The sequence below is a fragment of the Babylonia areolata genome, chromosome 9 (assembly GCF_041734735.1).
Source record: "Babylonia areolata isolate BAREFJ2019XMU chromosome 9, ASM4173473v1, whole genome shotgun sequence".
NCBI lineage: Eukaryota > Metazoa > Mollusca > Gastropoda > Neogastropoda > Buccinidae > Babylonia > Babylonia areolata.
Window position 1 is genome coordinate 45,730,255 of NC_134884.1, and position 18,597 is coordinate 45,748,851.

The window sequence follows — 18,597 nt, forward strand, 5'->3', positions numbered from 1 at the left end:
AGTGTAACGCAGTGTAATACAAAACGCAACAGTTTGCAATGTAACGCATGTCTGTCTCCTTTCTTGGCCCAGAGGTAATAATAAGAATAATGGTATTTATATAGCGCTGAATCTTGTGCAGACACATCAAATCAGAGGTACAGAATAAATGTTTCCTCTTCTCACCCAGTCACGTCGATTCTTCAGTTCAGTTGGTTTTTGTTTTTAAGTGTCTCAAAACACACCTCTTTTGTTCTGCATACACTCTTACTGACAAATGTGCTTCTTGAACTTTTTCTGGTCGTGTGTGTGTGTGTGTGTGTGTGTGTGTGTGTGTGTGTGTGTGTGTGCGCGCACGCGCGCGCGCGAGTGTGTGTGTTTGTTTGCGTTTTTTTGTGTGTGCACACGTGTTCGTGTACAGTGTACTTCATGCATGAATAACAACTTTATTGTAAACGTCACAACCTCCCTGTCTCAGAGGAAAGACGTCAATATGCATTATTATTATCATCATTATTATTACTATCATCATCATCGTCATCATCATCATTGTAACGTCAGTACCGTACAGAGCAATAGCATGGCCTTCAAAACCGTCCTGACACTGACGGTAACAACTGGTTCTAACATCGCCTGACGACCACTCCCTACATCCAGTGCTGGCTTGCACCAAGCGGTCTTGGCTGTACCTTTCTTCCTGTCTCTGTCTTGTTGTTGTGAAGAAAGATCAGGTCCAAAGTCTGCAGTGTTAATCACACGGAGGAAAATTCTCAGCGCTGAGGGAATTCCACAGGCGTAGGAAAATTCTCAACGCAAAAAGATTTAAATTCTCAGCGCGAAGTAAATTCTGCAGACTTTGGAAAATCCTCAACGCTAAGCGAATTCTGTAAAGCTTGGAAAATATCTTAACCCTAAGCGAATCCCACAGACTAGAAATTTCTCACCACCAAGCAAACTTCGCGATGCTAAGTAAGATCGCTCATGCAACCCAGTCGTTATGTCGTTTCAGTTCCTTGGCTTCGCTTCTCCTATTTCCCCCACCCCCATACATGACCTCACCAGAACCAAGACATGCAAATCCTCTGACTTCCGTTGGTGATCAGATGATACAATGTAGTAACCTGACCAAACTACAATTTGAAAATTATCAGCTTCATACAAATTCGAGCGCTATCAATGGTTAGAGAAAAAAAAGAATTAAAAAAGCCCCAACAGCACTGAATTCTGAAACATTTACCATTTTATGAGTTTGCCCACTTTCAAACAACATTCCTCTCACTACTTTGAACAATTTTTGCAGAAATTAAGATCTGTTCTCGGATTCAAAATACTTTGGGTGAAAAGACACGTTTCATTGATAAGCAACGTCGGAACATTCCATTATTCTCCGAAGGTTGTATCAGCCATACCCTCATCCCTGTTCGTATAGCTCACATGGAATAATGTGACTTCAGTTAGCTTCTGGATATTGTTTATGGCTTCTTTACCTGTGCTGCAATGACAAAGGACATAAAGGATTTTTTCATATCTATTTATGTTCGAACCATGAGATAAACATTTCTCTTTACTAACCAAAGAGTATGTGACCGTCTTCTACTTCTTGTTCCGCGTTTTGAAATAATTCATATTTGCTCGAAAATGGCTAGAAATCCAAAACTCAATTTCAAAACATTTTAAACGTGGTGAAATAGTAGAACGTTTTCGTGCATTTCAAAACCGTTACAGTTTGCAAGAGTATTTCAGACATATACTGTATGCACAGACACATAAAGATATAAACACACACACACACACACACACACACACACACACACACACACACACACACACACTACACGACAACACACAACACAACACAGCACACATTCCAATTTTCCTTTCTCTGACTGGAGGAAGATGCAGGTTCTCTCTTCATCGCTAACAATAAATATCACAACCCGAGCACTCCTCACTTGCTTCTGTCCAACGCAGGCTTCACTGGCACTTCGTGAAAAGGTCAAACAGTCACCACACCCATTTCCCTCCTTCCTCCCTCATGTACCAGCACCTCCCCCTCCCCCCTGGCCCCCAGCCCTCCCAACCACCACCCCCTACCCTTCTAACCCCTCTCCCTTCTGTCTTCTCCATGGAAACACGCTGTCAAAGATCGCAGCCTTCATGCAGGAAGTAGACCAGTGCCACACGAAAATCTCAAAGGACCCCTCCCCTCCCCCCCCCCCACCTCCGGCCCCAAACACGCACACACAAGCACACACACACACACGCACGTACGGGCGCACACACGCACACACACACACACACACACACACACACACACACACACACATACACACACACACACACACACACACACACACCTCGCGCACAAACGTATACACACGCACAACACACGCATGCACGCATGGCGCATACATAGACACGCACACACACATACAATCACACAAACCACACCACTACCACGACCATCACTACCACCACCACACAGAGACGTCATAACATCCATCTGCTAAGGAGAGATGTAATATTTAAGTATACCATGATGATGAAAAGCAAAGTTGTCCGTATTCTGTTCCGTGGCTCTGGTTGTGTAATGTTGTGCGCGCGAGTAAATTTCAGTCAAATGAAGGAGTCAAAGAGAAAAAAAAAGACGCTCTTGAGAAATAATGGAAAAAAAAAAACTACCAAGTATCATCATCAACACCATTATCATCATACGTCATCGTCAAATGTTTGAGAGAGACAAACAAAAATTGTTGAGAAAATTGAATAAAAGCTACAACGTATCAACATCATTTTTATAACCATCCTTATCATTAATCAACAACAATAACTGACAAACAGTAATATGATACAATAGAATACAGTTAAACTCATAAAGCTTTTTATCATCGACTATTCAGTATATATATATATATATATAGAGAGAGAGAGAGAGAGAGAGAGAGAGAGAGAGAGAGAGAGAGAGAGAGATTTTCATTGATTTATTCATCTATCTATTCATTTATTCATTCATTTATATACAAAACTTCATTAGTTCGTGTAAGAGTCGAGCAGTAACAAACATAGACATGAACTGTAAAACCAGACAAGAATCCAGAGATGCAGACACAAACAGATTACAATAGCATACAATACAATACAATACAATACAATACAATACATGTTTATTCATTCATTTCGAAATTAATTGCGCATTCACATTTGTTCCATAGAATTAGCAAGACATGGTAGGAATACTTTCAACGTGGGGTCAGAGGGCAATGCATCATCACCCAAATGGCACATGCCGATTGTGCTCTCTCTCTCTCTCTCTCTCTCTCTCTCTCTCTCTCTCTCTCTCTCTCTCTCTCTCCACAAATATGTGCAAACATGGAATGCACACACACACACACACACACACACACACACACACGCACACATAGTCTTTCCACCACCGCCCCCCCTCCCCCAGCCCACACACACATCCATTCATTCATCCATCTATCAACTCACCTCTACAACACACATAGACACATTCAAAATAATATATATATGTATATAAATCATCGTCATCACTGTCATCGTCATCATCAACCGAACAACTCCCCACACATACAAACAAAAACCCAGCAACAGTCCAAGAAAAAACAAAAACAAAAAAAACCGAGCAAGTCCCATCACGTGGTATAGAAGAGCCTGACACCCCAGGGGCCGCCGCCATTGTTGTTGACGTCACTTCCGGAGAGGGCGCACCGGTACGTGGAGTCTCGGTAGAAGAGCGGAAGCCGCCGGCGCATCTTTTTACCGGAATGTGGCTGGAGGGAGGTGATGAAGATGACCTCCCCGTTGCTGAGGAACTGGCCGGTGAGCAGCGAGTTGTGCGTGTGGTCAGCGTCAGGGGTCAGCTGACTCACCTCCACCGCCTTCCCCTGGTTGATGAAGTCGTAGGCTGCGCACACACACACACACACACACACACACACACACACACATACACACACACACACACACACACACACACACACACACACACACACACACACACACACACACACACACACACACACACACACACACACCACGTATAGGACTTCAGACTTTACACTTTATTCTTTATCTATTCATTTGGGGTATCTGCTTTGCAGATGTGGTGCAGCGTAAATGGATTTGTCCGAACGCAGTGACGCCTCCCTGAGTAACTCAACTGAACTGTGGACTGAACCGAACTGAACTATGAACTGAATTGAACTGAACTGAGCTATGTCCTCATAAAATCAGGAAGCTTTCTTTGCAAGCACGTACAAACACAAAATGCAAGACATGAAGAACATACTGCACGTGCCCCCATTCCCCACATCCCCCCTCCCTGTGTGCAGACATTCAGCATCCTTCATACCGCACATACACCCACTTGCTATCTCCCAACTTTATAAGAAAAAAAATGTCCATAAAATGTGGAAAAGTTTCTTCAGACTGCATACAATACATATATATATACAACATTCAACAAGGATGAATGTTAACGGTCCCATAGCCTTATACGGCCGTTTCATATCTTTTACATACACAGCTGTTGTGCTGACCACCTTGTTGTACTGCTGTGAAACATGGACGACGTATCGCCGTCACATTCAACAACTTGAGCAGTTTCACCAGAGATGCCTACGAAAGATCCTCGGCATAAAGTGGCAAGACAGGGTCTCCAACCTCCAGGTCCTATAGAGGAGCGGCCTGCCCAGCATCGAAAGCCTGCTGATCCAGTGCCAGCTACGCTGGACATGACACGTTGTCCGCATGACAGACAGCAGGATCCCGAAGATGCTTTTGTATGGCCAGCTGAAGGAAGGCCACCGTGAACGTGGAAGACCCTGCAAGCACTTCAAGGACACCTTGAAGACAAACCTCAAAGCCTGTGACATAGACATCGCCTCCTGGGAAACTGATGCCCTTGACCGCTCTCGCTGGAGGATGCTGTGCTCTAGTGGCATATTGATGTTTGAAAACAAGAGAACGCTGGCCATTAAGGAGAAGCGTGTGCGAAGGAAGTAGGGCTCAACTTCTGGAGAAGTGGGAGGTGCTGCGCATCCAGAATCATATGAGGACACACACCGACAGATAAGCCTGCCTGTCAACTCATCCGTCGGTCCGACGGGAGATTCCATCGTATTTCTAGGGCTCTGCATAGGAAGGCGGGGCCCAAATCTCTTCTTCCGCCATTCTAATCTACCCCATTCTAATCTACCCCATTCTAATCTACCCCAAATGAAGTCATGTACCCATTTACACCTGTGTGTGGCGAGGAAAATCGGAGTAAAGTGCCTTTCCCAAAAGACACAACACCATGCCGAAACGGGGCCTCGAACCCTGGTCACTGGAGAACACTGGGTCGGACGTCCAACTCTTAACTGATTATGCCACGAAGTCTGCTAAAACATTTATATACGTTTGAAACAGATATGATAAATAAGAAATGACTTTTCGAGCAGCCGACAGTCGCAACAGAGTTTCAATACCCCCAGGAGACACACGAAATAAACTTGCCTTGCCTTGCCTTGCTCCTTACATCAACAGGAAGACACAGTGACACTGTATGCATCATGTACATTAAATTTTGTCTGAAAGTACTACTGTAACTGCCTTAGTTTGATCATGATTTCGGTATCGTAATTGTACTTTTTATGTTCTGTCCCCCTCCCCCAACCCGTCACGTGTGCCACAATGTTCCTTGTGTCATCTGTTCTAGTCTAGTCTAGTCTAGTCTAGTCTAGTCTGGTCTAGTCAACTCTAGTCTAGTCTAGTCTTGTCTAAGTCGACTTCACTTGTCGTTTTTCGGAGGTGGGGGTGTTTTTATTTGTTTGGGGTTTTTTTTATGCGTCAAGGAAATTCAGTTTTCGATTGACCTTTCACCACCCCTCTCTCTCTTCCTCCCCCCTCTCTCCAACAGGAAGAGGAAGAAAAGAGAGAGAAAGAAGAAAAGAGCGAGGGATATAGAAAGCATCTCTCTCTCTCTCTCTCTCTCTCTCTCTCTCTCTCTCTCTCTCTCTCTCTCTCTCTCTCTCTCTCTCTTTCTTTTTTTTCTTTTATTTTCTTTTTTGGTTTTTGGGGGGTTTTTTTTTCGTTTTCTTTCTTTCTTTTATATTTAAGTCTTTGACCTTTCACGAGTCATAGGAAGAGAGAAAAGGAGAATGAAGAAAACAAAGAAATGTAAGAGGAGAAAAGCAGAAAGAAAGGAAGGAAGAAAAAAGAAAAAAAGGGATGGAAGAAAGAAAGGATAAGAAAGAAAGATGTTCAATGATAAGTACTGACCTTTCGCAAACTACCCGAGAAAGAAGAAAAGAAAAGAAAATCAAGGGATGGAAAAAAGAAAGAAACAAAGAGAGAAGGAAAAATGAGGAAAAAAAGAAAGACCGAAGAAGGAGGAAAGGAACGATTCTTTTCCAGTGACAAGTGAAGAGAAGAGGGAAATAAGATAAGAAAACAGATAGATAGAAAGATAGATACGAAAGAAAAAAAAACCTTTAAAAGGAATGAAAGGAAGAACGATTGTATTGATTGAAAACAAAATAACCTTCTTTACAATGGAGAAGATATATGTATATATGTATATATATATATATATATATATATATATATATATATATATATCAGCAACAGTAGGCTCTGCATGTCTTTACAACTTGTATTCTTAAAAAGCAGCAAATTTTCGCTGTAAAACAGCTTGCCTGAAGAAGTTGTTTTTACAGCGAAGCAAGCTGTTTTTACAGCGAAAATTTGCTGCCTTTTAAGAATACAAGTTTTAAAGACATGCAGAGCCTACTGTTGTTGATATTTTTATATTTTACCGGTCTTGGTATTTACCTCAGTGTTTTCTGCAAGGAACGGAGCCCAGGACACGAAGAGAGTATGAACTATTTGTGTACACACACACACACACACACACACACACACACACACACACACATATATATATATATATATATGTGTGTGTGTGTGTGTGTGTGTGTGTGTGTGTATGTATATGTATGTATGTATATGAAGAAAGAGCCCAAGAGATGAAAACTATGCTGTTGAGGACATAATCAGTTGAACAATGACCTTATCAACCCATACATGCCTGACAATCGGTTGACTGACAAAAGGAATAGATGATTGATTGACTGAATTAATGACTGACTGACTGACTGACTGACTGTATGAAACGAGTTCTGACGTCGTTGCTCCAGATTTCCCCTTCTTTCTTTTTCCTTTTTTAACATTTTTTGATGGGGTTATTGCTTTTGATGTGGGTTAGTGTTGTTGTTGATGTTGGTGTAGTTATTGTTTGTTTTTAGCGTTGTTGTGTTTTCGTTGATATTGCTGTTGTTGTTTTATTGTTTGTTGTTGATGTTGCTGTTTTGTGTTTTGTTTTTGTTTTGTTTTGTTTTGTTTTTTGGGGGAGCGTGGAATGCGTTGGGGTGGTATCACCTCTGAGTCTTCCCCCTTCTCTCCCTTCCAGGAGTGGTTAGGGGCGGGACTGTGGCCTTGAGGTAGCACTTTCCGGTCAGGTGCGCTATAAGCAACATGATTACCACCAGCACCAAGTCACTGAACTCTCCCTGCTAATAACACCATCATCATTTGCTCTTGTCATCAAGATATTGTTAATCAGTCCTTCACACATCCTTGCTACGAGTCTGTTAGCTCAGCGCTGTATTGTATCATTGTCATTCGTTAGAGCTGTGTTTTTGAGTCCGATAATTCTGTAGTTATTATCATTTTGTTATTCTCTCGTTTCGCAGTGTCATTAAAGTCATTGGCTGTGTATTCTGTCAGATGTTTATGGTGACGGTTTTTGTTTTGTTGTGTTGTGTTATTAGTAAGCTTATATTGTCACTAATCAAGCATTTCGATAATAGATGTATGTTCTGTGCTATGCAAATACAGGAGAAAGTTCGGTTGGTCCTTGGCGTTTCGTGCATCAAAATCTGACCGATAGTTGTTTTTCTATTGGCTGTTCAAACGCAAGCAGTCGTGACAGATGTCAAAGCAAAATGGTCACCGAACTATGTTCGATTTCTGCTCTATGTACAGCCACCAACAACTGGAGGATGCACAGTCGCTGAATCTGCCAGGTGTTAGACTGATGAAGTGTTCACCAGTGATCAGGGTTCGAGGCTCCGTTTAGGCATGGGGTTGTGTCCTTGGGAAAGGCATCTCACTCCGACGTTTTCTCGCTCCACGCAGGTGGGAATGGGTATCTGACTTCGGATGGAGAAGGTTAAACAGGCGGAAGGAGTGGTCTGGGCCCCGCCTTCCGATGTGGAGTCCAAGACACAATGGATATGAATTTACTGCCCCGATGGCCGTAAAAGGGGAAAGGAAGAAAGGAAGGAGGGAAAGAAGGAAGGGAGGACGGAAGGAAGGAAGCTCTTCATTAACTCCTTCACTCCTGAACCTTGGTCACGTGACCCGCAAACGCAGTTGCTGCTTTTTGTGTACTTTAAGTGGTGTGATTGACTTTCGTTGATGACCAAAAGTGATGCGATCCAGTCCGAGAGAGCATCGGCATCAGTTCAGAGGTTGTATTTGGACATTGTTAACCAGTCCACGAGAGCATCAGTTCAGAGGTTGTATTTGGACATTGTTAACCAGTCCAAGAGAGCATCAGTTCAGAGGTTGTATTTGGACATTGTTAACCAGTCCAAGAGAGCATCAGTTCAGAGGTTGTATTTGGACATTGTTAACCAGTCCACGAGAGCATCAGTTCAGAGGTTGTATTTGGACATTGTTAACCAGTCCAAGAGAGCATCAGTTCAGAGGTTGTATTTGGACATTGTTAACCAGTGCAAGAGAGCATCAGTTCAGAGGTTGTATTTGGACATTGTTAACCAGTCCAAGAGAGCATCAGTTCAGAGGTTGTATTTGGACATTGTTAACCAGTGCAAGAGAGCATCAGTTCAGAGGTTGTATTTGGACATTGTTGACCAGTCCAAGAGAGCATCAGTTCAGAGGTTGTATTTGGACATTGTTAACCAGTCCTCTGCGCGTCAGCGCCGTTCGCCATCATTCCCTCAGTAAAACGAAGGGCTGTGTCACACCACTGTGGTCATTGGGAGGCCTGTTTCCTGCAGCAAGGGAGAAAAAAAGAAGAGAAAAACAACAACCACCACCAAGAACAGTGGCTTCTCTTCATTAAGCGACACTCCACTGATTACCGTTCTCGTTAGCCAGCGTCCTTGACATCTTGGTTCTGTGTATTCCGCAGGTGGTTATGATGTTAGCAGGGGGGGGGGGGTTGTCTTCTTCTTCTTGTTTGTGTGTGTGTGTGAGAGTGTGTGTGTGTGTGTGTGTCTGTCTGTCTGTTTGTCTGTGTGCATTTCATGTTGATTAAGAAATCTAACGAGACATGTGAGTGACCTGTGCGTCACGGCCGCAGGTAATAGTTTTGTGAGTCCCTGACATTTCTTGTGTATTAACCTGGCCAGTGTCTGCCTTCTGCAAGCAGTTCAGTTCCAGCGCGAGCAAAAAATGGTGACGGTTATGAAAAGAAAAGAGTCAAAGTTCTGTATTCCATTTTCGCTTTGTGTGCAGCTTAATACAGAGAACGGTTTATGTTCTCTTTTTTTGTGTGTGTGCCGTGGTGTTAGACTTCTGATCCAGTGTTCACAAGTGACCAGAGTTCCAGTCCAGTTTCGGCAAGGTGTCCTTGGGAAAGTCGATTTTCTCCGACATTCCTTGCTCTACCCAGGTGTGAACGGGTACCCGACTGGTTGGGGAAGGTTGAAACGGCGGAAGGGGAGGATTGGGTCCCAACTTCCCATGCCGTGCCCTGACTGATGTGGATATTTATACAGCGCCTATCCTCGGTCGGAGACCAAGCTCTAAGCGCTTTACGAACACGGGGTCATTTCCACAACAGGCTGCCTACCTGGGTAGAGCCGACCGACGGCTGCAACTGGGCGCTCATAATTCGTTTCCTGTGTCATTCGATCAGATTTCAGGCACGCACATTTACACACTCAGACAGGCATTAATGTTTTACGTGTATGACCGTTTTGCTTATTTACCCCCACCATGTTGGCAGCCATACTCCGTTTTCGTGGATGTGCATGCTGAGTATGTTATTGTTTCCATAACCCACCGAACGCTGACATGGATCACCGGATCTTTAACGTACGTATTTGATCTTCCGCATGCGTATACACACGAGGGGGGTCAGGCACTAGCAGGTCTGCACATATGCTGACCTGGGAGAACGGAAAAATATCCACCCTTTACCCACCAGGCGCTGTCACGGAGATTCGAACCCGGGACCCTCAGATTGAAAGTCCAACGCTTTAACCACTCGGCTATTGCGCCTTAGACACATTGGGTATGAATTCACTGCCTCTTCGGCTGAAAAAGGCCAAGGACTTTGAAGCTTTAGTTAAAAATTGTGCTCCACAAGGTTACATGCTGGTCTGTCAGTATTTAGAGAAGTTCTGAAAAATCGCCGTGTGGACTTCCGGGGCGTTTCGGAAAACGGACTGTGGCCAGCAGGAGGGGGAGGAGGGGGTATATTTTGTGCTGGTGTGTTTCCCCCCCTCTCACCCCCACCCCTAATCTCTCCTTCCTTCCAGTCAAGCAGCTGTGCATTGAATGAAGATGTCAATCGTCCACGTTTGTAAAGAGAGAGAGAGAGAGGGAGAGACAGACAGACAGACAAACAGGCAGAGGGGAAGGTAGGAAGAGAGGTATATACAAAGGTTAAGGTCTCCTGTTCTGAAATGTCTGCATTAAAGGAGGAGAGGAAGGAGGAGTAAGAGGGGGAGTAAGAAGAAGAAGAAAAGGAGGAGAAGGAGGAGGAGGAAGAAGAAGGAGGAGGAGGAAGAAGAAGAAGGAGGAGGAGGAAAAAGAAGAAGGAGGAGGAAGAAGAAGAAGAAGACGAAGAAAAGGAGGAGGAGGAGGAAGAAGAAGAAGAAGAAACAACGAAACGATTTTTTTAATTTCACGAGGGTGATAGAGTGAAGAGAAAAAGGAGGACGAGCAGGATTGGAAAGAAGAAAGAACAAGAACAAAACAAACAAACAAACTTTGGAAAAAAAACGAACCATTCAAACGAACCCCCAGACTACAACTCTCACCTCGCACCGTCGTTCCCATGATACTGCCCGTCCCGCGCGTGCGCCCGTCACAGTGCTGAAGGTCAATGATCATGCGCACTTGACGCCTCCCGCGCCGGAGGGCGGCCCGGAATCTGCCGAAGGTGGTGATCTCGTGCATTTCCGCCGCCGGACGTGTGGTCATCTTCACTCCGCCCAGACTGCACACAACAAGGAGGAAGGTGGCCGAATGGTTAAGACGCTCATCATCCAGTACTGTCCGTGAGGGTGTCGGTCAAGTCCCGCTCTTGCCCTTTCTCCCAATAAGTTTGACTGGAAAGATCAGACCGGGCGTTTGAGACGATAAACCGAGGTCCAGTGTGCAGCACGCACTTGGCGCACTGAAAAAGAACTCATAGCAACAAAAGAGTTGTCTTCGGGTAAAATTCTGTTTTAAAAAAAATCCTCTCTCTCATGTACACAGAAACATGGCATACTCTCAAAACCTGACTGAGCACACACATTCTATTGCAATGCTTATTAATCTGTTTCTTTCAACATTGAAAGAAAAGTCAAACTTAAGGCCAGCGTGCATGGCCATCGAAGAAAATGATCGAGCAATGAAACCAAAAGTACTCAACCCACCAGTGCTAACCAGGTCTGAAACTATCAACAGGAACTTGTAGAATTGTGGTCTGTGTATTTTGTTTTTGCTTTGTTTTGATTTTATGATAAAAGGACATTGAAATTAGTTTATTAAACACATTGTATATCAAACAATAACAGTACACATTGTTGTTGCTGTTGTCGTTGTTTCTGGTGTGTTCGTTTTGGTTTGTTTTTCTTTGTTGCTTGTTGTTCGTTTGTTTTTCATTTCATTTCGTATCAGACAAGGGCAAGACGCCCGAGTTATACTGCTGGTCAGGATTCTGCCTGGAGGATGCGGTGTACCCTAAATGGATTTGTCCTTATTCTTCTTCTTCTTCTGCGTTCGTGGGCTGCAACTCCCACGTTCACTCGTATATACGCGAGTGTATGACCGTTTTTAACCCGCCATGTAGGCAGCCATACTCCGCTTTCAGGGGTGTTCATGCTGGGTATGTTCTTGTTTCCATAACCCACCGAACGCTGACATGGATTACAGGATCTTTAACGTGCGTACTTGATCTTCTGCTTGCGTATACACACGAAGGGGGTTCAGGCACTGGCAGGTCTGCACATATGTTGACCCAGGAGATCGTAAAAATCTCCACCCTTTACCCACCAGGCGCCGTCACCGTGATTCGAACCCGGGACCTTCAGATTGAAAGTCCAATGCTTTAACCATTCGGCTATTGCGCCCGTCAATGGATTTGTCCAATCGCAGTGACGTCTCCTTGAGAAACTGAAAGTGACCACAACACTGACACTTTGTTGTGTTGTCGTGGGTTGTGTTGGGTTGGGTTACTTTTGGTCATTACAGATTCCTATGTGTGGAATCCTGGCTGCCGATCCCGGGGAGACCGCGTTGCCACAGCGCAGTAGAAGTAGTAGTAGAGGTAGTAGTAGTAGTAGTAGTAGGATCACTATCATTATTACAACAGATCATCACAACGATTAAAAACAGAAGCAGCGTCAACAGAAAACATTTTTTCCTTAAATGCACACACACACACACACACACACACACACACACACACACACACACACACACACACAAAGACAGAGACAGACAGACAGACGCAAAGACAGAGAGAGAGAGAGAGAGAGAGAGCAGAACTCAAAACTTTTATTCAAGGATTAAGATTTTAGGCAGGACCTATTCTTCCATTCTGTCCTTGCTCATCTAAATCAGTAGAGAGCAAGTGAGAGGGATGTCTATATATATATATATCCTCCTCCTCTCCTCCTTTTATTCCGTGACCCACCGGGTCGTGGGGGGGGGGGGGGGATGCGGGGGGGACACAAGGGATGCAGCAGACGTCACTCTCCTCCAGCCTGGTCTGCTCTCAGCCTCTGACACCAGCTCTGGCATCTTCAGATGAGTCCAGGTCTTGACGTCATCTGTCCAACTTCTCCTTGGTCTTCCCCTCTTTCTTCCGCCCTACATGGTGCCCTGCAGGATGGTCTTGCACAGGGTGTTGTGGCGGGTCACGTGGCCAAACCAGGCCAGCTTCCTCCTTTTGATGGTGGCCAGGAGGGGTTCTTGATGTCCGGCGAAGGCTTCGACTTTGCTCCGGACATAGTCGTTGGTCTTGTGTTCGACCCATGAGATGCGGAGCAGCTTTGGCTAGCATTTCCTCTCAAATGCTTGGATCCTCTTCTCAAGCTCGGCTGACAATGTCCAGCTTTCACATCCATACAGGAAAATGGCGAGCACTAAGGATCTGTACAGTTTGAATTTGATGGCAAGGGAAATGCTCCTGCTCCTCCACATCTTTTTGTCATCACTGATGTTGCTGTTGCGAGGCGGATCTTCACTTCTGTGTTCGACCTGCCGTCCTTTGTCAGTGTTCCTCCCAAGTACTTGGAGGCTTCCACCTCTTCAAGTTCCTGGCCATTCATGGTGATGTTGGCGTTGGCGTCGGTGTTACTGTTGACCATCACCTTGCTTTTCTCAGCGCTCACTTCCATGCCGTAAGCGCCTGCACGATCAGTCAGCCTGTCTGTCACATCTTGGAGTTCCTGGTTGCTCCCTCCCAGTAAGTCAATGTCACCTGCAAAGCGTAGGTTGCAGACTGGTCTTCCTCCTACAGAGATGGTGGTGTGGAAGTCTAGGAGGGTCTCTCTCATGATGTTCTCCACGAACAGGTTGAAAAGGACTGGTGAGAGTAGGCATTCCTACATATCTGAAACGGACTGTTGATTGTTATTTTAGATTTAGCCATGTAGAAATGTGGAAAAGTTCACAAGAAATTGTGTGTGTGTTGTTGTTGTTGTTGTTTTTTTTGTTGTTGTTGTGTTGTTGTTGTTGTTGTTTTTTTTGTTGTTGTTTTTTTTGTTGTTGTTTTTTTTAAGGAAAACATGTCTCTTATTTATTCAGGGTGCTACGTGGAGTAGATTGGTGTGTGTGTGTGTGTGTGTGTGTTAGGACACCACCAACTGACCCGGATTCAGGCTCGTACAGCCTACAGGTGGCCGTGTGGTCCCACGCCAGTTTCCCCGTGTCCGTCCACTTGCGGAGCAGGCGCACCAGTACTCTCCCGTTGTTGTGGATGGTGATCTCCCTTGTTATCTCCTCCATCCCTGTCACAGATCGGGCGCCAAGAATAATAATAATAATAATGAATAGAAGGAGGAGGAGGATAGTATACTGAAAATATTGATAATCATAGGAAGAGGAAGAAGAAGAACACTTCTCCATTCAGTGCTCAGTTCCACTGTCGAATATAAGACAACGGAGTTAAGGTCTAAAACATGTATTTGTGATGGTATCGGGGTAAGGGTAGGGTTGGAGTGTAACCACTTCTGAAATGATGAACAGGAATGTGTACGATTTGGGGACTGTGTGTTTTAATTATTGTTTTTTTTTTACAATAAAAGGGAATCGAAATTAGTTTTAGTATTGTATATCAATAATAACAGTACCGTGCTTTTTTGTTTTGTTTTTTCTTCTCTCTTTCTTTTTTTTCTTTTTTGGGCGGGATGGATGGGAGGGGGAGTGGGGCTTTTATTGGTTGTTGTCTGTTTGTTTCTCAATACATTTCGGATTAGACAAGGGCAACACGCCCGAACACTGGCTCCGGGTTATGTCCCTTTGTCTAGTTTGAAAGAGCGAATGTCACTGCACGCGCGAACAGTGCATGAATTCGTGATTTCTTTTTTCTTTTTTTCTCTCTCTTTTTTTTCTTTTTTTTTTCCTTCTTCTTCTTCTTCTTCTTCTTCTTCTTCTTCTTCTTCTTCTTCTTTCTTTCTTTCTTTGTGGGGGGGGGGGGGGGGGGAGTGAGGGGGTATCTGGTGTGTACTGACGTCCCCTTCCTTCCCACTTCCCCCTTTTTCCCCTCCCCCACCATTTTCCACAATACAATCCAACATTTTCCAATAAATAAATGAATAAAGATTAATGATGATAAACTGACGGAACATGACCATACGTAAAGCGTGACATGATATGAATATGTAAACCTGGGTAAACAAGGATGGGATGCCGACAGTCGAATTTCATCTCCATACACTGAAAATACAGATGGCAGTTTATACTGTGTATTTCATTTCAATATTCATGTCGTGTTTCTGTAGTTTTAATACAAATTTTCCCCCGCCCAATTTTGTCAAAAACCTACACAAAAAATAATGAATAGATAAATGAAATAAAAATAACGCGAACACAACGTACTCGTCAGTAAGGCTGGATTACTGATCACCTGTCTGCGATCATTTAAATACAAACTGACAAAGAGGGGCTCTGGAAACTATGTATAGATCCTTCATCGTCCTGATCTTTGACTATGCTGATATAATCTCGGACAATTGTGTCGTAAAATGTTGGAGAACCTACATCTGGACGCCCTGTCTGTTATCATTAGCACCGTTTGGCGTCACTAGTCACGATGAACTGCCAGCAGAATCAGGAGTTTCTTCGTCAAAGGAAGGCGTCGTGGTCATGAAATAATAATGTTCTTTGAAATCATCAGTAATATTTGTCCTGAATACCTTTCTAGTTTACTGGCCCCTTCCGTGTCAAAAGTGAATCCACACCACAGGTAAAGACCATTAGAACGTATCGCCCCTCCACACCGCGCTGACATTAACTACGTATCTTTTTTCTTCTTTTCTTTCTTTTATCAGCAATGGCTGTTTGGACTACCCCTCCTCTTTCTGTTTAACACACCCAGTCTCTCAGTCAACTTAAGCCCTTCCTTTCACTTTCAGAGACTACAGTCTCACTACATTATTATTTGAGTGATAGAAAAAAATTATTTATCTACTGTCGTCTGGAGCTTGATATGAGCGATTCAATTTTCGATCTGTATAACAGACATATGATTCATCCTGTGCTTGCAGCTTTCCTCAGGAGACAGCTGAGCATTTTCTCTTGTTTTGCCCGAACCACAACATACATAGAACAAACACTATCTATAACCTCTCACAAGAACACATCTCTGTCCATAACATATCTCTGTCCATAACACATCTCTGTCCATAACAAACTGTTTGGTAACACCCACTTTAGTCTTGAGATCAACGTCAGCATCTTTGAAACCGTTCATAAATGTATTACTCAAAGCGAACGACTTGACCCCTAACTTTAAATCCTTCAGTGCATAACTGTGTGGACATACGTGTGTGTACGTGGACATAGCTATAAGTATATGTATGCATGCATTTAAATCACGTTATTTTAGTTCTGTATGCGTATATGTATGTGTGTGTGCCTGATGTAGTGCTACTCTTTTAACTTAACTCTCTCCATACGAACGGCGAAAGAGACGACGTCAACAGCGTTTCTCCCCAATTACCACCATCAAAATATTACAAGCGGAAGGCTCTTATACTGAAGACGTGAATGTTGACAAAGAATACCACAATTCTGACGACGGAAGCTAAAGGTTGGGTCATTCAGACACCCACTGGACATCCGAGGGGTCTGTGTAGAGGAGAAGAGAGGACTGGCCGTACTGAGTGAGTTAATCAGTTCACATTCTGATTACATGGCGGCGCATTTTTCTGTGCTGATGTTCGCTGAAACGGGGCCGTGTTGGTTTGTCAACCAGGGTCAGTTGGACGGTCTTGTTTTTCTGCCCAGCCTTCTCACTTCTCCTTCTTCTCCTTCTCCTTTTGTCTCTCTATTGATTTCTCTCTCCTCCACAGGTTCATTCTTTTTACTTTGTTTCACTCTGTCTATATTAACGTTTGGTTTTGTTGAAAATCAAGTTTGGTAAGTTTCAAACTTCTGACATCCTCCACATACTTAGTATGTACATGTATCAGGACAGGACTTCGTATAAGATTTTCAAATCCTGTTTATCTATCACTGTACTGTGCTGTGACGTGTTGTAAAATAAAGTACTGTTGGGATTTTTTTTTTAATTTAAAAAATAAGAATTAAAAAAAAAAAACGCGTTCGTGCTAACCTTCATCCCCTTGGACAAACTTGCTCTGCCAAAACCTGATGGTCGCTTTGTCCTTCTTCGCACTACGGTGAGTGCTCTGGAAACTGTCCACGAAGTCTCCGAACGACAGTCTCTCCGCTTTCATCTGAGCCGGCAGGGTGCAGGCAGACAACTCCACGGAATAAAACACCAGGTGGCCCGAGTGCAGGGCCTTTGCGATCTCCCCAAAGTCCGACAGAATCCACTCCTTGTGTTTCTCCTCTCGCTCCTTCTCGTTGAGGGCCGTACCTCGGGAGGCTTTCTTCACGGGACGCTTTGAGTCTGGGTTCTTCCCGAGCTGTCCGGAGCTGGGTGAGCTGGGCAGGGAACGGGGGAAGATCTCCAGCTTGTCGTGTCCCTTGTTGTTGTTGTTGTTGGACCTGGAGGAGATGGGAGGTGGCGGCAGATCGTTCTGGGTGGAGTTGTGATGTGCCTGTCGCCATCTTGCGATCAGCTTCCGGCCTTTGTTCTTCTTTCTGCCGAACAGGAAGAAAAAAAAAAAAAAACCGTTTTAGACGCGTAGAAGTGCTGTTTAGCGTTGTGTTTTGTTTTTCTTTTCTTTTTTTTATCGCTGGCGCACACGCATACATACATACACACACACACACACACACACACACACACACACACACACACACACACACACACACACACGCAAGCATATAGATACGTACATGTGTGCACGTAACCACTCCCTAGCCCTCATCACCCGCTCCACCACCCCCCACCTCCGTCTCCCCGACCCCCCACACACATGTACCAATCTAACTTGGAGCATTTAAAAAACCCAGATGCTTGTTTGCTCTTGTCAAACATAAGCGTGAAGAAGTCTTCCATGTACAAGAAACACACGGGAAAAGAATTGTTCGTGAATGACTTTTCTTCTTCTTCTTCTTCTTCTTCTTCTCTCTCTCTCTCTCTCTCTCTCTCTCTCTCTCTCTCTCTCTCTCTCCCTCTCTCTCTCTCTGCGCGCGAGCTTGCCTGCGTATGTGTGCGTGCGTGTGTGTGTGTGTGTGTGTGTGTGTGTGTGTGTGTGTGTGTGCGTGTGTGTGTGTGTGTGTGTGTGTGTGTGTGTGTGTTGTGTGTCCCTCTCTCTCGAACGGACGAACAAACTGGGGAACAGACAGACAGACAGACAGGGGGACAGACAGACAGACAGACAGACCTGGTGTCGGGCAGCCCCTTGGTCCTCAGCAGGTTGTAGGGGATGTCCACCTCCACCAGAGTCTTGCCGTCCCGTGCCCGATACCAGCCCTCGTTGGTCTGCAGCAGCTGGGACGTCAGCGTCATGGACACCGTGATGCGTACCTGCCCGCCACGTCACGTCAGGCACACACACACACACACACACACACACACACACACACACACACACACACACACACACACACACATATATATATGTGTGTGTGTGTGTGTAATAAAAGAAAGAAAGAAAAAGAAAAAAAAATCGGTACAGACACGGTACACTTGTCTCTACCTCCTCCTCCTCCTCCTCCTCCTCCTGC

At 44.5% G+C, this 18,597-nt stretch overlaps 1 protein-coding gene across 1 annotated transcript in view; it reads right to left on the reverse strand.

Moving 5' to 3' along the window:
* Nucleotides 1-3,275: 3,275 nt before the first annotated feature.
* Nucleotides 3,276-18,597, reverse strand: part of LOC143285892 (uncharacterized) — a 25,401-nt gene continuing 10,079 nt past the window's right edge. The window contains exons 3-7 of the mRNA XM_076593338.1: nucleotides 18,255-18,397; nucleotides 17,072-17,565; nucleotides 14,105-14,243; nucleotides 11,061-11,239; nucleotides 3,276-3,907 (exon numbers count right to left, since the gene is read on the reverse strand). Of these exons, the coding sequence (XP_076449453.1) occupies nucleotides 3,636-3,907; nucleotides 11,061-11,239; nucleotides 14,105-14,243; nucleotides 17,072-17,565; nucleotides 18,255-18,397 (1,227 nt within the window). The 3' untranslated portion in view covers nucleotides 3,276-3,635. The remainder of the gene's footprint in view (nucleotides 3,908-11,060; nucleotides 11,240-14,104; nucleotides 14,244-17,071; nucleotides 17,566-18,254; nucleotides 18,398-18,597) is intronic.